Source organism: Rhinolophus hipposideros, assembly GCF_964194185.1.
Source record: "Rhinolophus hipposideros genome assembly, chromosome: 20".
Lineage (NCBI taxonomy): Eukaryota > Metazoa > Chordata > Mammalia > Chiroptera > Rhinolophidae > Rhinolophus > Rhinolophus hipposideros.
The window spans coordinates 8,849,949-8,870,144 of record NC_138066.1 but is presented as its reverse complement, the minus strand read 5'-3'; the positions used below and the strand labels follow the sequence as shown (position 1 = coordinate 8,870,144).

General features: G+C 37.7%; 1 protein-coding gene across 3 annotated transcripts in view; it reads right to left on the bottom strand.

Annotated features, from left to right (window-relative positions):
- STX8 (syntaxin 8) overlaps positions 1 to 20,174 on the bottom strand; it is a 238,348-nt gene extending 218,174 nt beyond the window's left edge. For 2 of the 3 annotated variants that reach the window (XM_081029146.1, XM_081029145.1), the window contains exons 1-4: positions 20,063 to 20,174; positions 16,224 to 16,323; positions 10,886 to 10,980; positions 1,001 to 1,111 (exon numbers count right to left, since the gene is read on the bottom strand). In XM_081029146.1, the coding sequence (XP_080885272.1) occupies positions 1,001 to 1,111; positions 10,886 to 10,980; positions 16,224 to 16,323; positions 20,063 to 20,079 (323 nt within the window). In that variant the 5' untranslated portion in view covers positions 20,080 to 20,174. Of the gene's footprint in view, positions 1 to 1,000; positions 1,112 to 10,885; positions 10,981 to 16,223; positions 16,324 to 19,655; positions 19,794 to 20,062 lie in introns of those variants that run through there. The other variant, XM_081029147.1, reaches the window with a different exon arrangement.
- Between the last annotated feature and the right edge of the window lie 22 nt (positions 20,175 to 20,196).

Below are 20,196 nucleotides of genomic sequence, written 5' to 3'. Positions count from 1 at the left end.
CACTGACGCCTTGGTTTTATTTCCCCACAGAAACAACAGTAAGATTTCATCTAGCTTCCCATAATCTCTTTCTGAAAACCTTAGGTCACATGCTCCTGAGAAGACTGGGACCAACAGGAAACTGTTTCACCCTCTTCAGCTTGCCCTAGGGCAGTGGTCTACAATCCTGGCTGCAGAATCACCTGGGACCACCGCTCCCCATTGAATTATCTGAGGCAGGGCCTGATAATGTGTGGCCAGGGATCAAAACCATTACCCCTGGGAAGCCCTATTACAGCTCATTAGGATCTAGGCAAGAGCAAATTGCCTCTCCGCGATGACAGCATCATCCCCGGTGAGGAAGACTGGGGAAAGGGAGTTTTTATCCTAAACTCATTTCCTGCTGTGATGGTTCCCACAATGACGTTGAGGGAGTTCTGGCAGCAGGGGGCGGCCAGCTCTAAAGATGTAACAATTTATGGTTTATTAACCTCAACCTGGGAAAGGTGGACCACTTCTCTGGGTCTTCCAGCAGAGCTGGGTACAGAGCAGCTGTCACCTCCTAAGAGCGTGAATCACTCACTGGCCAAAAACGGGGAGAAGGATCCAACTGCCACATTCCTCTGCCTCCCTGAGCCATAAACTACAATCTACTGGGCACATTTTCTCAACGTGCCAACTAAAAAACAACATTTTCCCAGATTAAGTACATAATTTCAGGTGTTTAAAAGGCAGCTAACATAGCTGAAGGCTCAACTGAAGAACGCAGAAGAAATTTTCTGACTTCGTCTGTAGTCTACCTAAATATCCTTCTGCTCAGATGCGATTCAGCTGAACATACCAAGTGTACAAAACCTAGAAAATTAATGAAAACGAAATTGAATGGAAAATGATAGGCAAACACTAGAAATGAACACAATGTATTTTAGTAGTTAAACAAATGAAGCCATTCAGAGTACAGCTGTACTCTGCAGATAAATCTTCAGTCACCACGTAATCCCTGTAAATGAAAACATCGTACCTGATGAGATCTGGTTCTGCACCCTCGTTCTTAAAGGATGCCAGAAGTAGTCTCTCTCGAGTTACAAGATCATCCAATAGGTTCTGTCTTCGGTCTCCTTCGAGCTGCGTTCTGCAGACATCTTGTTAAGGTCCAACAGTGGGAGAATTGCCTCATTTTACCTATCACATTATTAAGTGAGTTCTCCAACTCAGCCGTCACTATTACAGAGTCAAACCAATCTCATCCAGAAGAGACCTGAACTACCCTTCTGCTCTGACCTTCGACTTCACTGATCCTCAAGGACCTTAACAGAACCACCGCAGGGGGTCTTATAAAACACTGACATAGATCAGAACACAAATTCCTCCCAGTCAGCAAGACTGAAATATCATTCCTGTCCAACAGGACAATCTGACTCAGTGATTCCTTAGGTTTTGAGTTATAAGTGTCAGTGGTCAAGGCTGTTTTCCTAGACTTAATACCCTAAGATACTCTGTTAAAAAGGGATGGTGGGGTAAAGGTTACTATATTGCCCTTTCTTGATGTTAACACCTATTAAGATCTGGAATATATTTTGTAAAGTGCTGCTTCATGCAACAGATTCACTCTGAAAGTTGTAACCGTCAGTTCATTATTTAATACATGGCATGATCTGTAATTCTGAAGAAAAGTACACAGAAATAATCATATTTTAATGTGTTAATCTACTAAGCATGAGAGAGTAGGTGTCCAAAGCCTATTAGTCCTATGTTGACCACTATGTATGACCTTGAACCAGTTATTACACTTTTTTGGATCTCTGTTTCTTTATACATAACATCAGACAAACTCTAACACCTTTTCCTTACACCTTATAACAATTTATAAGTTGCAGTTAAAAAAAATCAGGACTAAATCCAAAGTTTTATAGACTAGCTTTCTTGAAGCAAACTACCCAAGTACTTCTAGGTTGTGCGTGGGGGGGGGGGGTTGTGTATGTGTGTGTGTGTGGTGTGTGTTTTAAAAAACAAAATAAAAGAATTGCTGATGGAGAAAACTTCTGCCATAAGGAGAACAAGTGGAAAAAGCCAATGAACATTTTTGAAAGGATATATCTGTCACAGACATAAAAAGTAAACACAAAACTAAGCCACCTCAACATGTTGAGTTTTATCTGGCTTTTACTTTTTATTAAATGGCCCTTGTTTTATTGGAGCTGAAATGCTGGTGATTCCAAGCAGCCCTGACCACTATTGCCTAGTTATAGTAAGACATTACTGAGACTGCTACTTTGAATTTATAGACATTTTTCTTTTTAAAAGAGGGATACCAAACACTGTATTTAGGCCCCCCAAAATTCTAAGAAACTGGCAGCATCAAGTAATTGCATCATCATTCCCTGGGTGGGAAAACTGCGGCCTAGTGAATCTATAACTTTTATTGCTAATTTTGAATAGAAAGAGCTGGCTAGCTGGTAAAATAGTAAATAACCCCATAAAAACATATCCCCAGTAACAGATAGTAGTTAGAAAAATCATAAATCTCCCAAACCAATGTAACCAAGCAGCGTTAGTGGCTTTAAATATTAAAAAAAATAATAAATGAATTCTGTCAACATTCCAGAATGCTACGGTAGTAAAATTACTACCACTATTTTTCCATTTCCTTCTTGACTACAGTGACTAAGTACCCCATCTTGGAAACCATTAAGTAGTAACTGTAACTAAGAAACAGTGGGCTTAAGTATTTCCTCTGTATTAATAAAAGAGCCAAATATCAGCCTTTTGATCAATGCAACATCAAGAATAAATATTGATGTGTTTCAAATTTGTGGGAAATTGTCAATAAAGCAGAAGGTTTTTCTTCCATCTAAAAGAAGTTCCTCAGAAAACAAAAACAAAAATGACAGAAGCTGTAACATAAATTACATACAACAAAATGGGAATTTTAAATTACGGAAACAATTATATCACAATACTAACTAGCCTTCCTATATTCAACCTACTCTGGCAACCTATGGTTTTTTTCAGTATCCAACCACCGAAACAAATGTAAGCTGAACTATAATCCAATAATACAATTAAGCACAGATTTAACTGGCTCAAGGATTTAAACATAGAAAGTAAAATTACAAAAGTATCATTAGACAAAGACGTAGGAGAACTTTTCAACAATCTTGGAGTAGGAAAAATCTTTCTAATCAAGACTGAAAACGCAGAGGCCATGAAGGAAAAGATAAATCTAGCTATACAAAAATTTTAAATACCTGCAAAATAAAAATTAAAACTGGCAAACTGATAGTGGCAAATAAAAAAAGGCAAAAGACGTAACAGAGCACAGAAAAAAGAAATAATAACTCTAATCAAACAAGAAACACTCAGATTTACATTAGCAAAAGAAATGCAAATTGAAATATGATAGCACTCGCACCTACCAGGTAGGAAACTGGGAGGCAGTTCTGGAAAGAGCCTAGCAATCACGCACTCTCAGACATTGTTGGCGGGAACCTTCAACAGTTTCAACCAACTGCAGATTGCCTTTGAAACATCTACCAAAATTTAAAAGATACATTCTTTCAACAGGAATTCCTCCTGCAGATATACGCGTATTCACACACCTATACAAGGTATGATCAAAAACTACGGTGAACGCTTAAATTTAAAAAAAAATTATTACAGTAAAAAACACATTGCCATTAATCCCCCTCAAAATACTCCCCCTCGCTTTGAACACACTCATCCCATCGTTCTTGCCACTTTCTGAAGCAGTTCTGGAAGTCCTCTTTTGTGAGTGTCTTTAGTTGCGCTGTCGTGGCTGCCTCTATGTCCTGAATCGATTCGAAACGTTTTCCTTTCATGGTCATTTTGACTTTGGGGAGGAGCCAGAAGTCGCCTGGTGCCAGATCCGGTGAATAAGGTGGATGAGGACACTCGATAGTGTTTTCATTTGACAGAAGTTGCGGTACCAGCAGTGATGCGTGGCCCGGAGCCTTTCGATTGTGATCACGAATACAGTGAATGCTGCTGCGAGTGCCATCCCACGGAAAGGCAGGGTCTTCAATGTGGGAAGCGGCACGTTGAACCTTAGTAACACTGCGTGACAAGTTTCAAGTTGTTCAGTGCAATCAGTCGAATGTGAGCGACGGCTGAGAGAAGGTGTGTTTTAAAGTGTGTCATAAATCCTCCTCCATCATGACAATGCTCCACGTCACACATCGCTTCTGGTACATGGCAATTTCTGTCAAATTAAAACATTACCATGTGTCCTCATCCACCTATTCACCAGATCTGGAACTGTGCGACTTCTGGCTCTTCCCCAAAGTCAAACTGATTCAGGACATCGAGGCAGCCATGACAGTGCAACTAAAGACACTCAGGAAAGAGGACCTCCAGAACTGCTTCAAAAAGTGGCAAGAAAGATGGGATAAGTGTGTTCAAAGCGAGGGGGAGTCTTTTGAGGGGGATTAATGGCAATGTGTCTTTTACTGTAATAAATGTTTTTAAATTTAAACATTCACCACGTTGTTTGATCACACCTCGTACAAAGACTTAGGAACAAAGATGTTCACGAGAGCATTACTTATAACAGCCAAGTATTGTAAACATCCTAAAGTTCATTAATGAGGAACTAGAGCATTTATACAATGGAATGTTTTGCAGCCTAAAAGAGAACAGGGAAGCTCTTTATGTACCAATGATTTCTGAGCACTTACTAAATGCTGATATGAATTATTTGATATAGAACAATTTCTAAAATGCAGTGTTAAACCAAAAAAATAATTTTAAAAAGCAGTAGCAGCTAAACAGGGAATAGTAGTATGCTCCAACTGCATTTTAAAAAAAAAAATCCAGATGGCCATGGATGTTGGTCTGTATGCAGAAAACTTCTGGGAGGGCATGCAAACAACTGCCTCTAAAGGGAGGGGGCTGGGGATTCAGGGTGTGAAGGAAACTTACTTTTCATTGAAAATTGTTTCGTACTGTTTGACTCTTATCATATGCCAACTAACAAAAACACAAGTTTCAAAACCATATGTGTAGTACGATCCCTTTATAGTCAAAAGATTTTTATCTTTTCATATATATATGTATATATACATATATATACATATACAAATATATGTATATATACAGATATATATATAAAAAAAAGTCTGGGATGACAGGTACCAACCATCAATACTGCTAACAATGAAGAATGAGATGGAGCCAGATAGGATGGGGATAAAGAAGAGACAGCAGCATCACTGGTAAAAACTAACAATAAGAAGTGTATGGGAAGAAAACACTTTTAATAATAAAAACAATAAAAAAGTTTCAAAATTTAGCAGACACTAGTTAGTTACAGATTGAAACAAGTTAAGAATGGACTAATTCAATTAAAGGACATCATTTTCAAGAGCAGTATAACTTGGTGGTTACGTTTTCTAGATTAGCAACTGAAGAACATAATCACAGACTGTTAATGCTAGAAGAGGCCTAAGAGATCCAACTCTCCTGTTCTCCTGACCAGAAACTGGGCCCAGTGTGGCCGAGTAACTCAGGTGGTTAGGGCAGCGCTGGGCTAGAGTCATGCTCTTTCTGCTCTAAATCATGGCTTCTCCACCACATCGTGCTGGGCTTCACCACCAAGTGTTCCAGGGCTTCTCCACCCTGAAGTTCCCAGGACTGCTCACCTAACCTTGCCACCTCTTGGCTTCTCTTAAAAACAGTAACATTACTGGTAATACTAATTCAGAAGATTCCAAGAGACTCCTTGTAAATGTAGGAAAACTAACCAACAGTCCACTAGGAACACTCCACTTCTTCGTTTTATTTTCAGTCTATTGAGAGAACAGAGCATAAGGAGATTGGGAGGGTAGAAGGACCAGGAATAGATTAATGGCCCTTCTGCACAGCACACGGACTATATAGTGGTTATTGCTAACAGGTCAGAGAATCATCTCATACTTCGTGTATGTGGACTCATGGTAGCTAGGGGCCGTGGGGACAGGGTCAGGAAGGACAAGTAGGAAATAAGGCACACAGTCAGTGGCCAGTGCTGGGATCTCCTCTTTCACCAACGTGGTGAATAACCAAGAAAGAAGGTCAGAGAACAGACAAATGAGGAAAAGGAAGCTCTAACTACCTTAGTACTTTGTCATTAGCTAGAATGATCTTACATGTAATTATAGCCAATTCATGGAGTTGTAAGGCTGTAAATGAAATCAGATCTTGATTTCATTTTACTACTACCAATGTTCTTAAGCCCAGCTTCTTTGTTATAACCTGGTAAGCACTTTCAACCTAAAATGGTGCTGGACCCACCCCACACCAGTTCCTGGATTTTCTCTTTATTTGGTAGAAAGCGTAAGAATTTAGGCAAGTCTTACCTGTAAATTAATTGCTTTGGAGAAGGAAGAAGTTTGTGGATAATTACTTCCTGGTGCCGTAACAAAACTACAGAAGACAGTTTAGACCCCTAGCAGCATTTTTCTGGCTCACATAGCATTTCATTTTTTTTTTTTTTTTTTTTTAACAAACTCTACTGAATCTGTTTTGTACAGGCCAGGTCCTGACCTTTCTCAAAGCACTGATTATATTTGACAAGGACTATTTTCATACTATCATTATCTGTGTGTTATGATATAATCTCCGTACATGACTATAAACTCTGTAAGGAAGGACTACCTATAAATGCTCAATGGTACCAGCAACTTTAACAATAATGACATAATAGGTAGCAGCTAATCCTCAAGGAGGGCTTAATATATGCAAAGCACCTTCTATGCATATAATTTAATCCTCACACCAATCCTGTAAATCAGGTGTACTTTTGTTACCCCTTTTTTTCCACAGATGAGAAAAATGAAGCTCAAAGAGGTTAAGTACCTTGTCCAAGGTTACACAGTAAATGGTGATAACTACCTTTTATTCAACACCCACCATTGTGGGGATCCAATCCTGTGAGGTGCTTTAAATATGTTTTCTTCAACTTTCACAATAACCTCGCACAGTATTCCTGCTCTACAGAAAATGAAACTAAGGTCGGGGAAGGCTAAACTGCTCCCTGGCCTTGAGGAAGTAGCAGAGCTGGTCTTCAGTCTTCGTTCTGATTTTGTAGCCCAGGTTGTTCCCACTGTACCAACAGTGTTCAGGCTTTTGAATTTCATGGAGCAGAAATATTCCCAAACCAACTGGGGGAGGAGGGAGACTTAGATAAAGTTACCAGTTATACATTTTGCTTACGCATATTCATATGGCTATTCAAAAACACCACAACCGACTAAGCCATCATCTACTTTTACTACCATAGTGAGAAAATAAGATGTTAACACCAAAAACTAGAAAGAACCACGTAACAGAATATTTTTACTGACATAAACACTATCGTGTCCTTACTTTTGCACATCACCAGGTACCAGTGAAAACTGTCTCGGACCGTTTGAGATTCCCTTCACCTCCACTGGACCCACGAAGAGCTATCACTAAAATCCATTCAGTTAGCCTCTCCTCACCGACATTTATTCGGGTTTGTTATAAGGTAATTACTGCATCTATCTATCCACCTACCTCTCTATCTACCTATCTTTTCCCCCAAAATAAAGTGGAGAAAAGTTACAGATTTTTAAAAACTATTTTTACAGAACTTCTCCCAAGACAACAAAATACCTTTTGATACTGAATCCCTCTGTAAAGAGATATTTTTTAAAATTCTCTTTAAAATAGCAAAGCTGATGCCTTTGAAAACCCAAGCTTCACGAAAAGCCAATCCTACGAACAATTTCCGTACTACCTGAAATTTCACACACAGCCTTCAGCAACACACACCTTTTCTTACCTGGTGAGGCAATTATAATTCCCATCTCAAAGAAGCACTGTGAATAGAAGTTAATGTTTTTCAGCAATTTCAAACTCTCTGGCTGCAAGATTTTGGTTTATGAATTGCAAACTAACCGATTCAATAGCACAGAACCTTCATTTTAATTTCACATGTATTCTTGCCAGGAGAGAAATACTTTTTCAGGAAAGAGCAATAACATCTTATGCCTGAACTCCACGAATTTAATTGTTTGGAAGGCATTTTCATAGGACTTATCTTTCTGGCAACTCCTAGTGTTCTTTGGAAAGCTTCACGAATACAGAAAGGCATAAATTTACTCAGTAAAGTACCATAAACTCTCAACTACCCGACACAGTAAGGAAATGTGGTATTCAAATACTCACATTAAAAAAGGCACCTCACATTAATTATGCCTCAAAAAAAAGGATTAAAAAGTCACTCTATCGACGATTTATGGACAAAAATTTTTCTAAGAATTACAACATCATAAAGTATACCTAATAAACCACAGTGAACACTGTTTAATCTTTCTGATGATTAAGAAGGGTTTTGAGGATTTGCACGATAAACAGGATTTGTCTTGGCAATACAGCAGCTTGCCAATTAATGGGGAATTCTAGTTGAAGACACGCCAGGTGACAGCTGACTGTATTATTTCTACTAAACTAGAATTCAGCTTTCAACCAACTGGCTGTGGGGCCAGACAGCCCTGTATTTGAATCCTAGCTTTTCCGTTTCCCAGCTGTGGGGTCTGGGACAAGTCCGTTAAGCGCTCAAAGATTCCTCTCCTCAGTGGAAAAACCTCCTCTGTTGGAATGCTAGATGCCCCTTCCGACTCCATCCGTGACTTGGGGTGCAAAGTTCCACCTGGCCTCCATACTTTTTTTGTAAGGAAGGGAGGGAACCACCAAAACAAAATAACAATATGAGGTTATTAGGACTGACAGCTTACTATCTGATCTATCTTTAAATCCAGAGGTTAACGGCCATAGAATTATTTAAAATATTTGGGAAGAGGAGTGTCAGGGGAAGGGAAGTTGTGGGGAATAGCAAGAGAATTAAAAAGAGGGCTTCATAACCTAGAAACTACCTCCTTTCCTTTCTATCAAAAGAAATGGTCTCCCTGAAAATACATAGGTTTGGAGTGCCCCCGTGAGGTGGATTATCTGAATTTCATCCTTAGCAGTGGTTGCAGTACCAGTAGAAATAGACCCCATTGTTTGAAAAAATAAATCGGATTTTTAAGAAAGTTGTTATATTCCAGTTGAGTTTTTTATTTCTCCTAGGAAATTCTAAATTATCCTCATTAAGGTACTTAAATATTTTCATAATATATTTAATAACTGTTTGGTATTTTTAAACGTTTAGTGCTTAATGCAGCAAATTCTGAGATCACCACAAAACCAGTGTGAGATTTCACAGATGGTCAAACTGCAACCATGTATAAGCAGAAAGTCAATAATTACTGTGGCATGCTTACTACTCTCTATGATTAATAACTACCAAAAATTATTAATAGAAGTAAAAGTTCTTAATTTATATCTTTCTTGACCTATAGGTTTGGCACATAAATATTATGAGACGAATAATAATCAGCTTCTTTAATGGAAGTTGGCAGATACACAGTTGTTAATATTGCATCATGTGATGATATTTAGTTACCTTTTTAATACATGTGCTTTAGGTAACAAAAGCAGTCTGCACCCAATAACCTCACGTGCAGGCTTTCTAATACTTAGTACTGAAAGTGGAGAAAATAACCCCGCTAATCTAAAACTACGCTAAGTCTATATATTGACTTGTTGATTCTGATAAAATAAAAACTCTTTATATAATACACCAACTGTGCAGTAATGAATGATATCATATGGAGGGTAAAGTTACAAACTAAATGCATCAGAATATTCTAATTATGTTAAAAATAAGGTCCTGGTTGCTTATGGAAATTAAACTTTTATTTGAAACCTTACTGGGTTAATAACTCACTATTTGGAAAATCATACAACTAATCTAAATGAACCTCCCTGGTGACACAAAGGGGTTACACTTGGCGAAAAATACTTTTTAAAACATTTTCTATTGTTTTATCTAAAAAACTATATTCCTACATTTTCCCATACTTAAAGGGAGGCAGTAACAACTATTTCCTGAGATACTAAAATTTGGGCTTTTGGTATGAACTACTGACAATTTAAAGAAATGATTCAACAACACAGATGGACCTAGAGGGTATTGCGCTAAGTGAAATAAGTCAGAAGGAGAAAGACAAACACCATATGACCTCACTTATATATGGAATTTAAAGAATAGAACAAATGAGCAAACAAAATAGAAATGAGAACAAAAAGAAATGAGAGAGGTCCAGTTTGAGGTCAGTGTCCAACTAATACATAGTCAGGTTTCAAGGATTCGTTCAGATAACAGACCACACGTATTTTGCTAAATTGATCAGATTATGAACTTTTAAAAACATGTTGTAATACTTGACAGTGTCGGTGGAAACTTGAGATAATGGCAAAACGTGCTTCAAGCAAGTGGTTCCAGCACCCCCCACAAAACTCCCAAACCAGAGGCAGTGTCTGTACTTTACAGAAGACTAATAAAGCAAACAAGTCCCATCTCAATAATGTACATAAACAAGGGGGAAAAAAAGACGTATGGTTTCTACGAGTATTGGCGTCTTGAAAAAGAAAACGAATCATTCACAAGTCTGGAAACTCCAGAAGCAGAAGCACAGCTCAGGATTACCATGGAAGCTTCCCTGGGGGAGCCGGGGCTGAGCATGTTCAAGGCAGTCTAACCAGGCAGCAGTGCAGGGCTCTATGTAAACACAGCACTGACAGAAAGCATTAACTTCCTGCACTTGTAAAGGTTACACCCAAATAAGCTAATTCCTTCAGTATGTCTTGCTTCGCCAGCATATTCACTGTAAAACATGGAACAGACACTTAAAATAGAAAGCGAGATTACAGGCAATATTTTGGAAACCAGGTCTTCCTCAAGCTGTGGAAAAATCTGGGTGGCCCAGATTCCTTCCTTTCTTAAAATAAGACTATTTTTCCTCCCACTCTAGAAAAGCGGTGGAAATGTTTGCATGGATACATCTGATGTGTTGCCACGGCTCTTAGCAATAAGTCCTTCAAAAGGGCGATCTTTTCCTTCAGATTCTGCAACAAAGCGCGGACTGTCACCGTCAGCTGGAAAGAAAAGAACACATCCTAAGTATGCTAGTCCACAGGTACAGAATATACGAAAAATATCATGTAAACACTGCTTTACATACTATGACTTGATCAAGGAAGGACTGGAAGAGGTGCTTAGCTTCCCAACAACCACCTCAGGGTTGAAGGAATCTTTCTTTTTTAATTAAAGTTTATTGAAGTGACAATCGTTAGTAAAGTTACATAGAATTTCAGGTGTACAATCCTGTATTACATCCTCTATAAACCCCATTGTGTGTTCACCACCCAGAGTCAGTTCTCCTTCCATCACCATATATTTGATCCCCCTTACCCTCATCTCCCTCCCCCCACCCCCCTTGCCCTCTGGTAACCACTAAGCTATTGTCTGTGTCTATGAGTTCTTGTTTCTCATTTGTTTGTCTTGTGCTTTTGTTGTTTTGGTTTATATACCCCATATCAGTGAAATCATAGGATTCTCTGCTTTTTCTGCCTGACTTATTTCGCTTAGCATTATACTCTCAAGATCCATCCATGTTGTCACAAATGGTATAATCTCATCTTTTCTTATGGCACAATACTATTCCGTTGTGTACATATACTACAACTTCTTTATCCAATCATCTATCAAAGGACACTTTGAAGGGCTCTTAAAGGTGGCCTGGTCCAGCCACGTACATGCTTGCACCCACTCGACCACCTGATCAGGTGGTAAGCCAGTCCATACCTGAACACTGACCTGTCACTTTGCTCTCACAATCTGTTGAATTCTGTCCTCTGAGCAACTACACTCTGACCCTATTTGTCTCCCTTACAGCCATGCAGGAAATTGTGTTTCCCAGTCTTCATTCACCAGCGAAAACCCAACGATACACTGAACTCTTCTTCAAATGAATGACAAGATGTCAAGTCCCATCGCCATCCCAGCCAGTCTTCTCTAAACACACTGCTATATTTATAACTCACTTAAAACCTTTATAGCAAAGTAGCTTTTTTTATACAAAAGGAATGTTAACCATACATAATTCTTTTTCCAGGATTGTGTGAATTTTTTCCAATCATTCTACAAACCCAGAGGAAATTTTTGTTTGTGACTCTAAGTGCTACCTTAAAGGATGGAAGAGGGGTGGGGAGAGAGAGAGCCTCTCAGAAATACGAAAAATAAAATTGCCCATTAAATTAAACATAGTCAACCATGGATGAAATCAGAGATGTGTTTAAAAAGATAGACTATCACAGGTTTCATTTGTTATCTTGTTAAAAGTAGCAATTATACAACTACACTAAAGAAAAAAAACAGCAGAACACCAGAGGATGGCCAAGGGCTACACACATCAAGTAACCCTCAAAGGTATCAACAGCCAAGAAAAGTCTAATGTCAACTATTCTAATACCCTTGGGAACCACAGAAAAACCACCCACAATGTTTATGGGGAAACACTAAGGAGGGTGGATTTCTCCTCATTCAAGAAATAAAGAGCTAAACAAACAAAAAGAGCTCAACACACACACACACACACACACACACACACACACACACACACACACACCAGGCCTAAGAAGGCTCTACAAAAATAAAGACCAAAAGCATTCAAAAGATGAAAGAGTATGTAGCCCTTAAAAAAGTATGACTGAAATCTAAATTTGTTAACATAGAAAGATATCCATCATAATTTATTAAAAGAAAAAAAATCAAATCATAAAATGAAATGTCACCCACACGGAGGGAAAAACAATCCAGGAATGAAATACATCAAAATGCCCAGGGTGGTTATCTCTAAGTAGTGGAATTTCTTAATGATTATAAGAAAATGACTGCTTTTATAATCAGGAGAAAATTTCTGTTATTATAACAGAAACTTTCCACAGCATAGGAAAAACAGGAATGCCTAATTTATATTTTAAGCTAATACATCCTGGTAACAAACACTGACAGAGATAATGGAAAAAAGGAAATCACAGGCCAATCTCCCCTAAAGATTATACATGTAAAAGTCTTTTTAAAATATTAGCAAAGCAAATTCAGAATTACATAAAAAAATGACAATCTACCATCACCAAGTAGAATTTATCCTAATAATTTAAGAATAGTTTGATGTTAGAAAATCTAATAATAAAGCTAACAATTTTAATGATTAAAAATAGAATAAACATATGATTAATACAGCATGAGGGAAATTAAAAACAAAACAGAGAGAAAACTGAATGGAACACTACTGCCTTAACTGCAATGTTATTTAACTTTGTTCTAGAAGTTCTAACCCATGCAATAAAACAAGTTAAAGAAATACATAAGGGCTAGAAAGGAAATGAAGTTATTGTTATTTACAGATTAATAATTATCTATTTGGGAAAGTTAAGAGAAGCATCTGAAAGATTGCTAGAAACAGGAAAAGAATTCAGTATACTGATCAATCATAAAATGAAAAAAATCAAGGGCTTTGTAAATTCTGTAATATCTAGGGAGAATTTTTTTAATTATTAATTTTCAAACATCATTAATAATATCAACAAAATCAAAAAAAAAATCTAGCACAGTACCTGGAACATAGAAACTACAGGAAATACTGCTGAACGAGTAAAAAGTAATAAACATTCTCCAACTTAATCTATATGCTCTCCAATTTAATCTATAAATATACTTAAGACACATCCATTCAAAATTCCTTTTGGAGTTCTTTCAGTGTAGAGTAGGTGGTAATTGAAGAACAGCAAAAATTCTTTTTTTATGAAGCTATGAAAAACCTCTTGAAAAGAATAATAAATGAAGGACAATATAGAAAAATCATGAACAGGTGTAATAAAGGGGGCCTTAAACAATCAGATATTAAATCTTTATTTAAAAAAACTACAAGAATTTGATGCCAGCGGTTACTAACAGCTTCATTAGTGCAACAGAGGGTCCAGAAACAGTGCAGTAGGGTAAAAACTCAGTGAACAAAATATGAAATATCTCATACCTTGGGGGGAAGGGAATTAATAATTAAGCAAATGGGAAAAAAATAAAATTAGCTGCCTACAATACACCAAAATAAACTTCAAATATAATAAATATTTATGTCTTTAAAAAAATAAAAAAGAGAAGAAAAGCTTAAAGAAAATTTAGATAATTAGGTAAAATATTTATATAATCTCTGGCTGTAAATGTTCTTTCTAAGGATTACCTCCCCTCTTCCTATAAGACCACAAATGGAAATACTGATCATTTCAAATAAAATTCAAAAACAAGTACATGTTTTTAAAAAGTCATGTATTAAATAAAAAACCAAATTAATAGAAAAGTATTTGTATCAAATATACCAGATCAAGATTTAATATAGTTAAAATATACATAAAGAACACTTTGAAATTACTAAATAAGTTAGGTTAAGGATTTATACATATACAGTCAATTCATAAAGGAAGAAATACATATATCCAATAAATGTATAAAAGATGTTCAACAGTATTAAAACAATGCATAGTAAACTATAGCATATTTTCGTCTAACAGAGTGAGATTTTTAAAAGATAATCAGAAATGGTGAAGAAACATAATTCTGTAATATATACATATACGAGTATATACTCATATATGTTCAAAGACTTAAAATTTTATACAACCTAAATCCAGAAAGCCTACCTTGAGGAATTCAATCTGGGCAATAATCTAGGCACACTGAAAACTCATTTATAATTAGAAATAATCTAACTGCCCACGAAGATGATACTGGTTAAATGAATCAGAGATCTAATCGTAAAAAAAATGAAACTATACATTTACTAAAAGAAAACAGGAATAAACTCCTTTATAACTTTCAAATACAAACGCTCTGAGTGAAAACAGAGAAGCAATTAAAAACTGATAGTCAACTTCATTTGAAAAAACAAACCTTTCACGTGACAGTAGATACCATAAGCAAAGTCAAACAACAAATTATAAAAGAGAGGAAATAAGTACACTATATCACAAAAAGCTAATTTCCCTAATACATAAGGATCTCTTAAAGACTAAAACAACCAAGAATCCAATAGAAAAGTGGACAAAAGACAAATAGTTCACAGAAAAATCTATTTAAATAGTGTTTAAACATGAGAAAACATACTTCACTTGATTCATAATACAAAAACTGCAAATTTAAAACTATGAAATATTCTCTCTCTCGTATCAGATTGGCAAAAATTCAGAAGATGGACAATACGCTGTTGGCCCGCCTGTGAAGAAACATAAACTCACGCAGTCCTGGTAGGGGGTGCCAAAGGTGACTACCCCTCTGGAGGGGAACTTGGTAACAAGTAAAAAAAAAAACATATGCCCTGGTTCTGAGAAGTCACCCTTAAAATAGACACTTCCACAAATACAAAGAAAAAAAGCACAAAGCTATTTATTGCAGCATTATTCATAACAGCAAGAGACTGGAAACAATCTAAATGCCCATCCTTAGGAGACAGATCAAATGAACTAAGGTACATCTACACACTAGAATATTGTAGAGCCCTAAAGAGGAACGAAGATCTCAACGGATTATTAATATGGAGAGATTACTATGATATATTATTAAATAAAAAAGAGCAAGATACAAAAGAGCATTTTTTGTTTAAAAGGAAGAGAAATAAAAATGCACACACACACACACACAGAGGCTTATTTCTGCAGAAAGTAATACAGGAAGAATAAACCAGAAATTAATGAAAATGGTTTAGCTATAACGAGTAGGTGAAGAAGGGGTGCAATAGACTGGGATGGGAATAAGACTTTGAGTGTACTTTTGCATATAATTTTGACTTTTTAACAATGTAAATGGTTTACATATTTTAAGTTAAATCAACAAGGTGAGGGGGAAAAGTAAACCCTAAAAATGAATATAAACAGAAACAAAGGATAACATAAGACACAGAAAAAAACAATCAATTTTTACATTTTTAAATGTAACATGTAAAAGAGGCTATTATTCTTTTGGTGAAAACAGATACTCAAAGAAGTGAGGACATTGCCTCTGGTCCTACAAAGCCTGAAAGATTTAGGTCTGGGGGGAAAGTGTACCAACTCTAGAACTAGACTAAAATTGGTAGAAATTTTTAAGGTAAAACAGAAGAAATTAAAGAGATGTCATGCTTCATTTAGTCTCAGTCGCCAAGTAACTATTCACTGTTTGGTTGTAATGTCAACGCAATATATATAAGCATATAGGCCATTACCCCCACACGCCTCAGAAACAGGAGGGTTTTCAGACCTCCAAGCTCAAACAAATCATTTTAAGTACTAATTTCTCCTGGTCCTACCTTGGTTGTACTTTCACCATTTCTTTCATACTGATTTCGTTGTTGAATTTTCTCAGCAATTTCTTGTGCAATTTGGCAAGTAGAATCGTACGTGGAGAACCTGTATCAAAGTCATAAAGAGAGGAAAATGTTTAAGGTTCTAAAAGAAATTATATACATTCATGTATATGAAAAAACAGCAGGTGATACAAGACATCACATAATTAAGAAAATAGAAGGGAGGCTCATAAGAAAAATTGGATCCTGTCCCAGCTCTGCCACATCTCCTCTTTTTCTCCTCCACACTGTCATCTATAAAAAGAGGAGCTTAGGTCTGGCTCTGTGGTTTCAAACCACACACATAAAAATCAATAAGGTATATAATACACCTCCCACCAAATGAGAGGTGTAAATGCTAAGCATTTCTGGAGTTCCGAAGTGAGAGAAACTACTGTTGGGCAGGCACACAGCCTGTGACAGGGCTGAGGCACCAGGTTAAAGCAGGCCTCTCATTCTGACAGGAGGGAGGAGCACATTCTAGATGTGGCAAAAGGCACCAAGAGTAAGCAAAGATGAAAGGAGCAGAGTGTGCCTAGCAGATCAGGCTGAGTGGTGGCCCTGGGTCGGAGGGTAAAGGGTAAAATAGTAGAGAGGAGTGGAAGCGAGTTTCTGAGAAGCCTTGAACACCAGCCTATTCAGATTAGAACTGTAAGAGAATTTCAGAGCTGTAGGGACTACTTTTACACAGAAAGTGAGGCCTTGAAGACGTCTTGCCCCCAATCCTCAGGCTCTCACTTTAGCCATAAAGAGCAATGGTTCTGAAACTTTGCTACATGTTGAAATAACTGGGGAATCTTAAAAAAAACAAAAACAAAAAACAAAAAACCAACAATTCCTGGCTCCCATCCCCAAGCTTTCTGATTATTGGTATGGGGTTTGACCTGGACATGAGGAGTTGCAAAAGCTCTCCAGGTGGTTCCAATTTGCAGCAAAGTTTGGGAACCACTGGCCCAGCGGTAATAAGCAACCTTATCATGGTGTCAGCATACAAATGCCTCAAGCACTAGTTTAGGAAAATTAACCTGAACTCCATTTGCATAAATAATTGGTAAGGAGAGAAGAGTGGCAGGAGAGAAGAGTAGAAGACATCTCCAGCTATTCAGTTACATAACCAGTCCTACAAGGCATAAGGCTATAAAGGATTGGACTATGGTAGAAATAGACATCATAAAACAGATTTAAAATGAAAAAAAAAAAAACGATTAGTGAATAATCTGACAGGAGGAGTGAAGAAAAAGTGGATAATTAGAGTTTTCAGGCCTAAGTGAAGCTAGGACAGAGACTGAAGAAATGGAAAGGAAAGAATACAAGAACTTTCCAGACTATGAGTTGGGCCTTGTTCTAGCACGAAAATACTGACTGTATAGTTAAATTGATATATGTGCAAGATTTATATTAAAATACACTGGAAAAAAAGTTATGGAGAACAGAGATGAAACATGAATGGCAAAATATTGATAATTCAAGAAATCAGGGGATGAGTATAAAGGAGCGCATCATACTATTCCATTTTGTGTATTCGTTACCTTTCATAAAATTTTTAAAAAATAGACCAAAATAATCCAGTGTTCACTAATTGTTTTGTATTAACAAAGGTTGCAAAAAATTAAACAAAAAAATAAGTAAGTTCAACCAGAATATACAACCATTAGGGTTTAACTGTATGTTTTCCAGAAATGGTATATCATCAACAAATAAGCTGCCTAGCAAGTAAAGCTACTGTGTCTCCCCCAAAAATAAGATCTAGCCAGACCATCAGTTCTAATGCATCTTCTGGAGCAAAAATTAATATAAGACCCAGTTTTATATATTACTATATGATATTACATAAGATCTGATCTTATATAATAGTAAAATAAGACCAGGTCTTATGTTAATTTTTACACCAAAAGACTCATTAGAGCTGATGGTCCGGCCAGGTCTTATTTTCAGGGAAACATGGTAGTTAACTTTCTCAAAGAACCAGCTCAGAGACAATAATCACTCACAACTTCTACTATACAGTGAGTTTACCACTTGTTTTGGTATGCCATTAAAATATTAACTGCTATATTCTATTTCTAAACACTAGAACACTACTCAGGAGTGAAGCATCACTGACCTATGGCTTTCAATAGCACGAAGGCAAAGCAGTGGTAGAGTCTGTTTTTATAGGTTTTTCAAAGTCCCAGTCCATACTACTCTCTACCCTCCAGATCAGCAACCCACTTGGCAAGGTAACAGCAGAGTTCCCCCATTGTTTCACCTTCAACAGTCAAATGAGAAAGCCACTGAGTCAAGCTACTTGAAAGTAACAGGAAAAATTAAAAATGTTTTTTCAACATTAACTATGGAAGAGGCTTGGAGTCCAGGGATAGCTTCCACCAATCTAAATGGATAACCTGAGGCCTCTCCCTTGTGTAAGCTTTATATCTTACCTTATGTGTAAAGTGAGGGAGTTAGCTTCCAGGAGGTAGAGGGCAATTTAGCAATATGTACCACAGGCCTTAAAAATGTTCTTCCCCTTGACCCAAGAGTTTGACTTCTCAGAAGTGAGCCAAGGAAATAAGAGATGGAACGAAGGGGCAGTCTTTGCAATAGTTAAAAACATAACATAACAAAACAAGCTCTAATGTTACAAAGGAGTACAAAGAAGAGAATAAAGTGTGGCTATTCATATGATGCACTCTTAATGCACCATTAAAAAAACATTTTCAGTAGATATTTCATAACATGGAGAAATGTTCCCTGTTTTTTAAACCTATACACACATATATTACGTAAAGTAATAAATTCATTTTAAAAATCAATAATTGCTATTGTTCCAAATGATAAAGATGTTAATTTTTTTTTCTCAGCAAATATTCAGCATTTTCTAAATTTTCTACCAGGGAATATACGTTGTTAAGATTCGGTGGAAGAAAATTAGTGTTAATCAACGAAGCCCTTGGCCCAGATAACCTAGATCTCAGGTTATAATAGTAAACCTTGATGTTGCAATCCCTTCTCCTAATAACCAGACTGTCTGCAACTTAAGCAATTATAAACTATATTAGAAATATCAACATAAGACGTATACTCCAACAAGAACTTTATAGAACTATATGCTTTAAATTATTAAACAAAGGGCTCAAGTCCGATATGCTATAGCAATATGTTCCTGGGGATCAGAACGTTTGTCTTTCATCATTCAATTCTCGGGACTTAATTACTGAATGACCCTTCTCAGCTGTTGTTTCACTGCAGCGGTTGCTACCATAGAGTCTTCACGACACTGACTCGGGGTAAAATGCCTTATAAACAAATGCGTAATTTCCCTCCCAGATTCCTACAAGTTTTGTGAAGGGCCCTGAAGATCTAGGTCCTCGCGCCAACTGGCTGGTGACGATGGATTCTGAACCTCGGTTTCCCCACCTGTGAAATAAAGGGGTTCACCAGACGCACAGGCATCCTGCAAAGAGGTTATTACTTCTACTTCACTTTCACAGGAATCCTCGGAAACCCGCACCAAACGGCTCCCCGACCAGGATGGGCGGGAAATCCCGGCAGCGGGCTGCAGCCGAGAAGGGCCCGCGGAGTGTTCGAATTCAGCACTAGGACGTGGTTCCCCACCGGTCGGGTCCCCTGCGCCGACCACCCCAGCAAACACTGACGGGGGCGGGACGCGGCAGAGTCCCCTTGGCAGGGGCTGGGATCCTCGCTGGCCCTCCCCGCATCCCGAAAGGCCTTCTGCCCTCAATGCCCGGCGATGGCACGCTCCCGCGAAGCCTGGCCCAGCCCTAAGGACACTGCACGCGCGGCCGCCCACCCCCCGGGCTCACCAGGGGTCCGGAGCCATCGTGCAGTCTCCCCGGCTCCTCGGACACTTCCTGCTTGCAGCGGCGGCCTACGGCGGCCCGCGCGGCTCAGAACAAGACCGCAACCCGGAGTTCGCCAAGTGAATACACGTACCCGA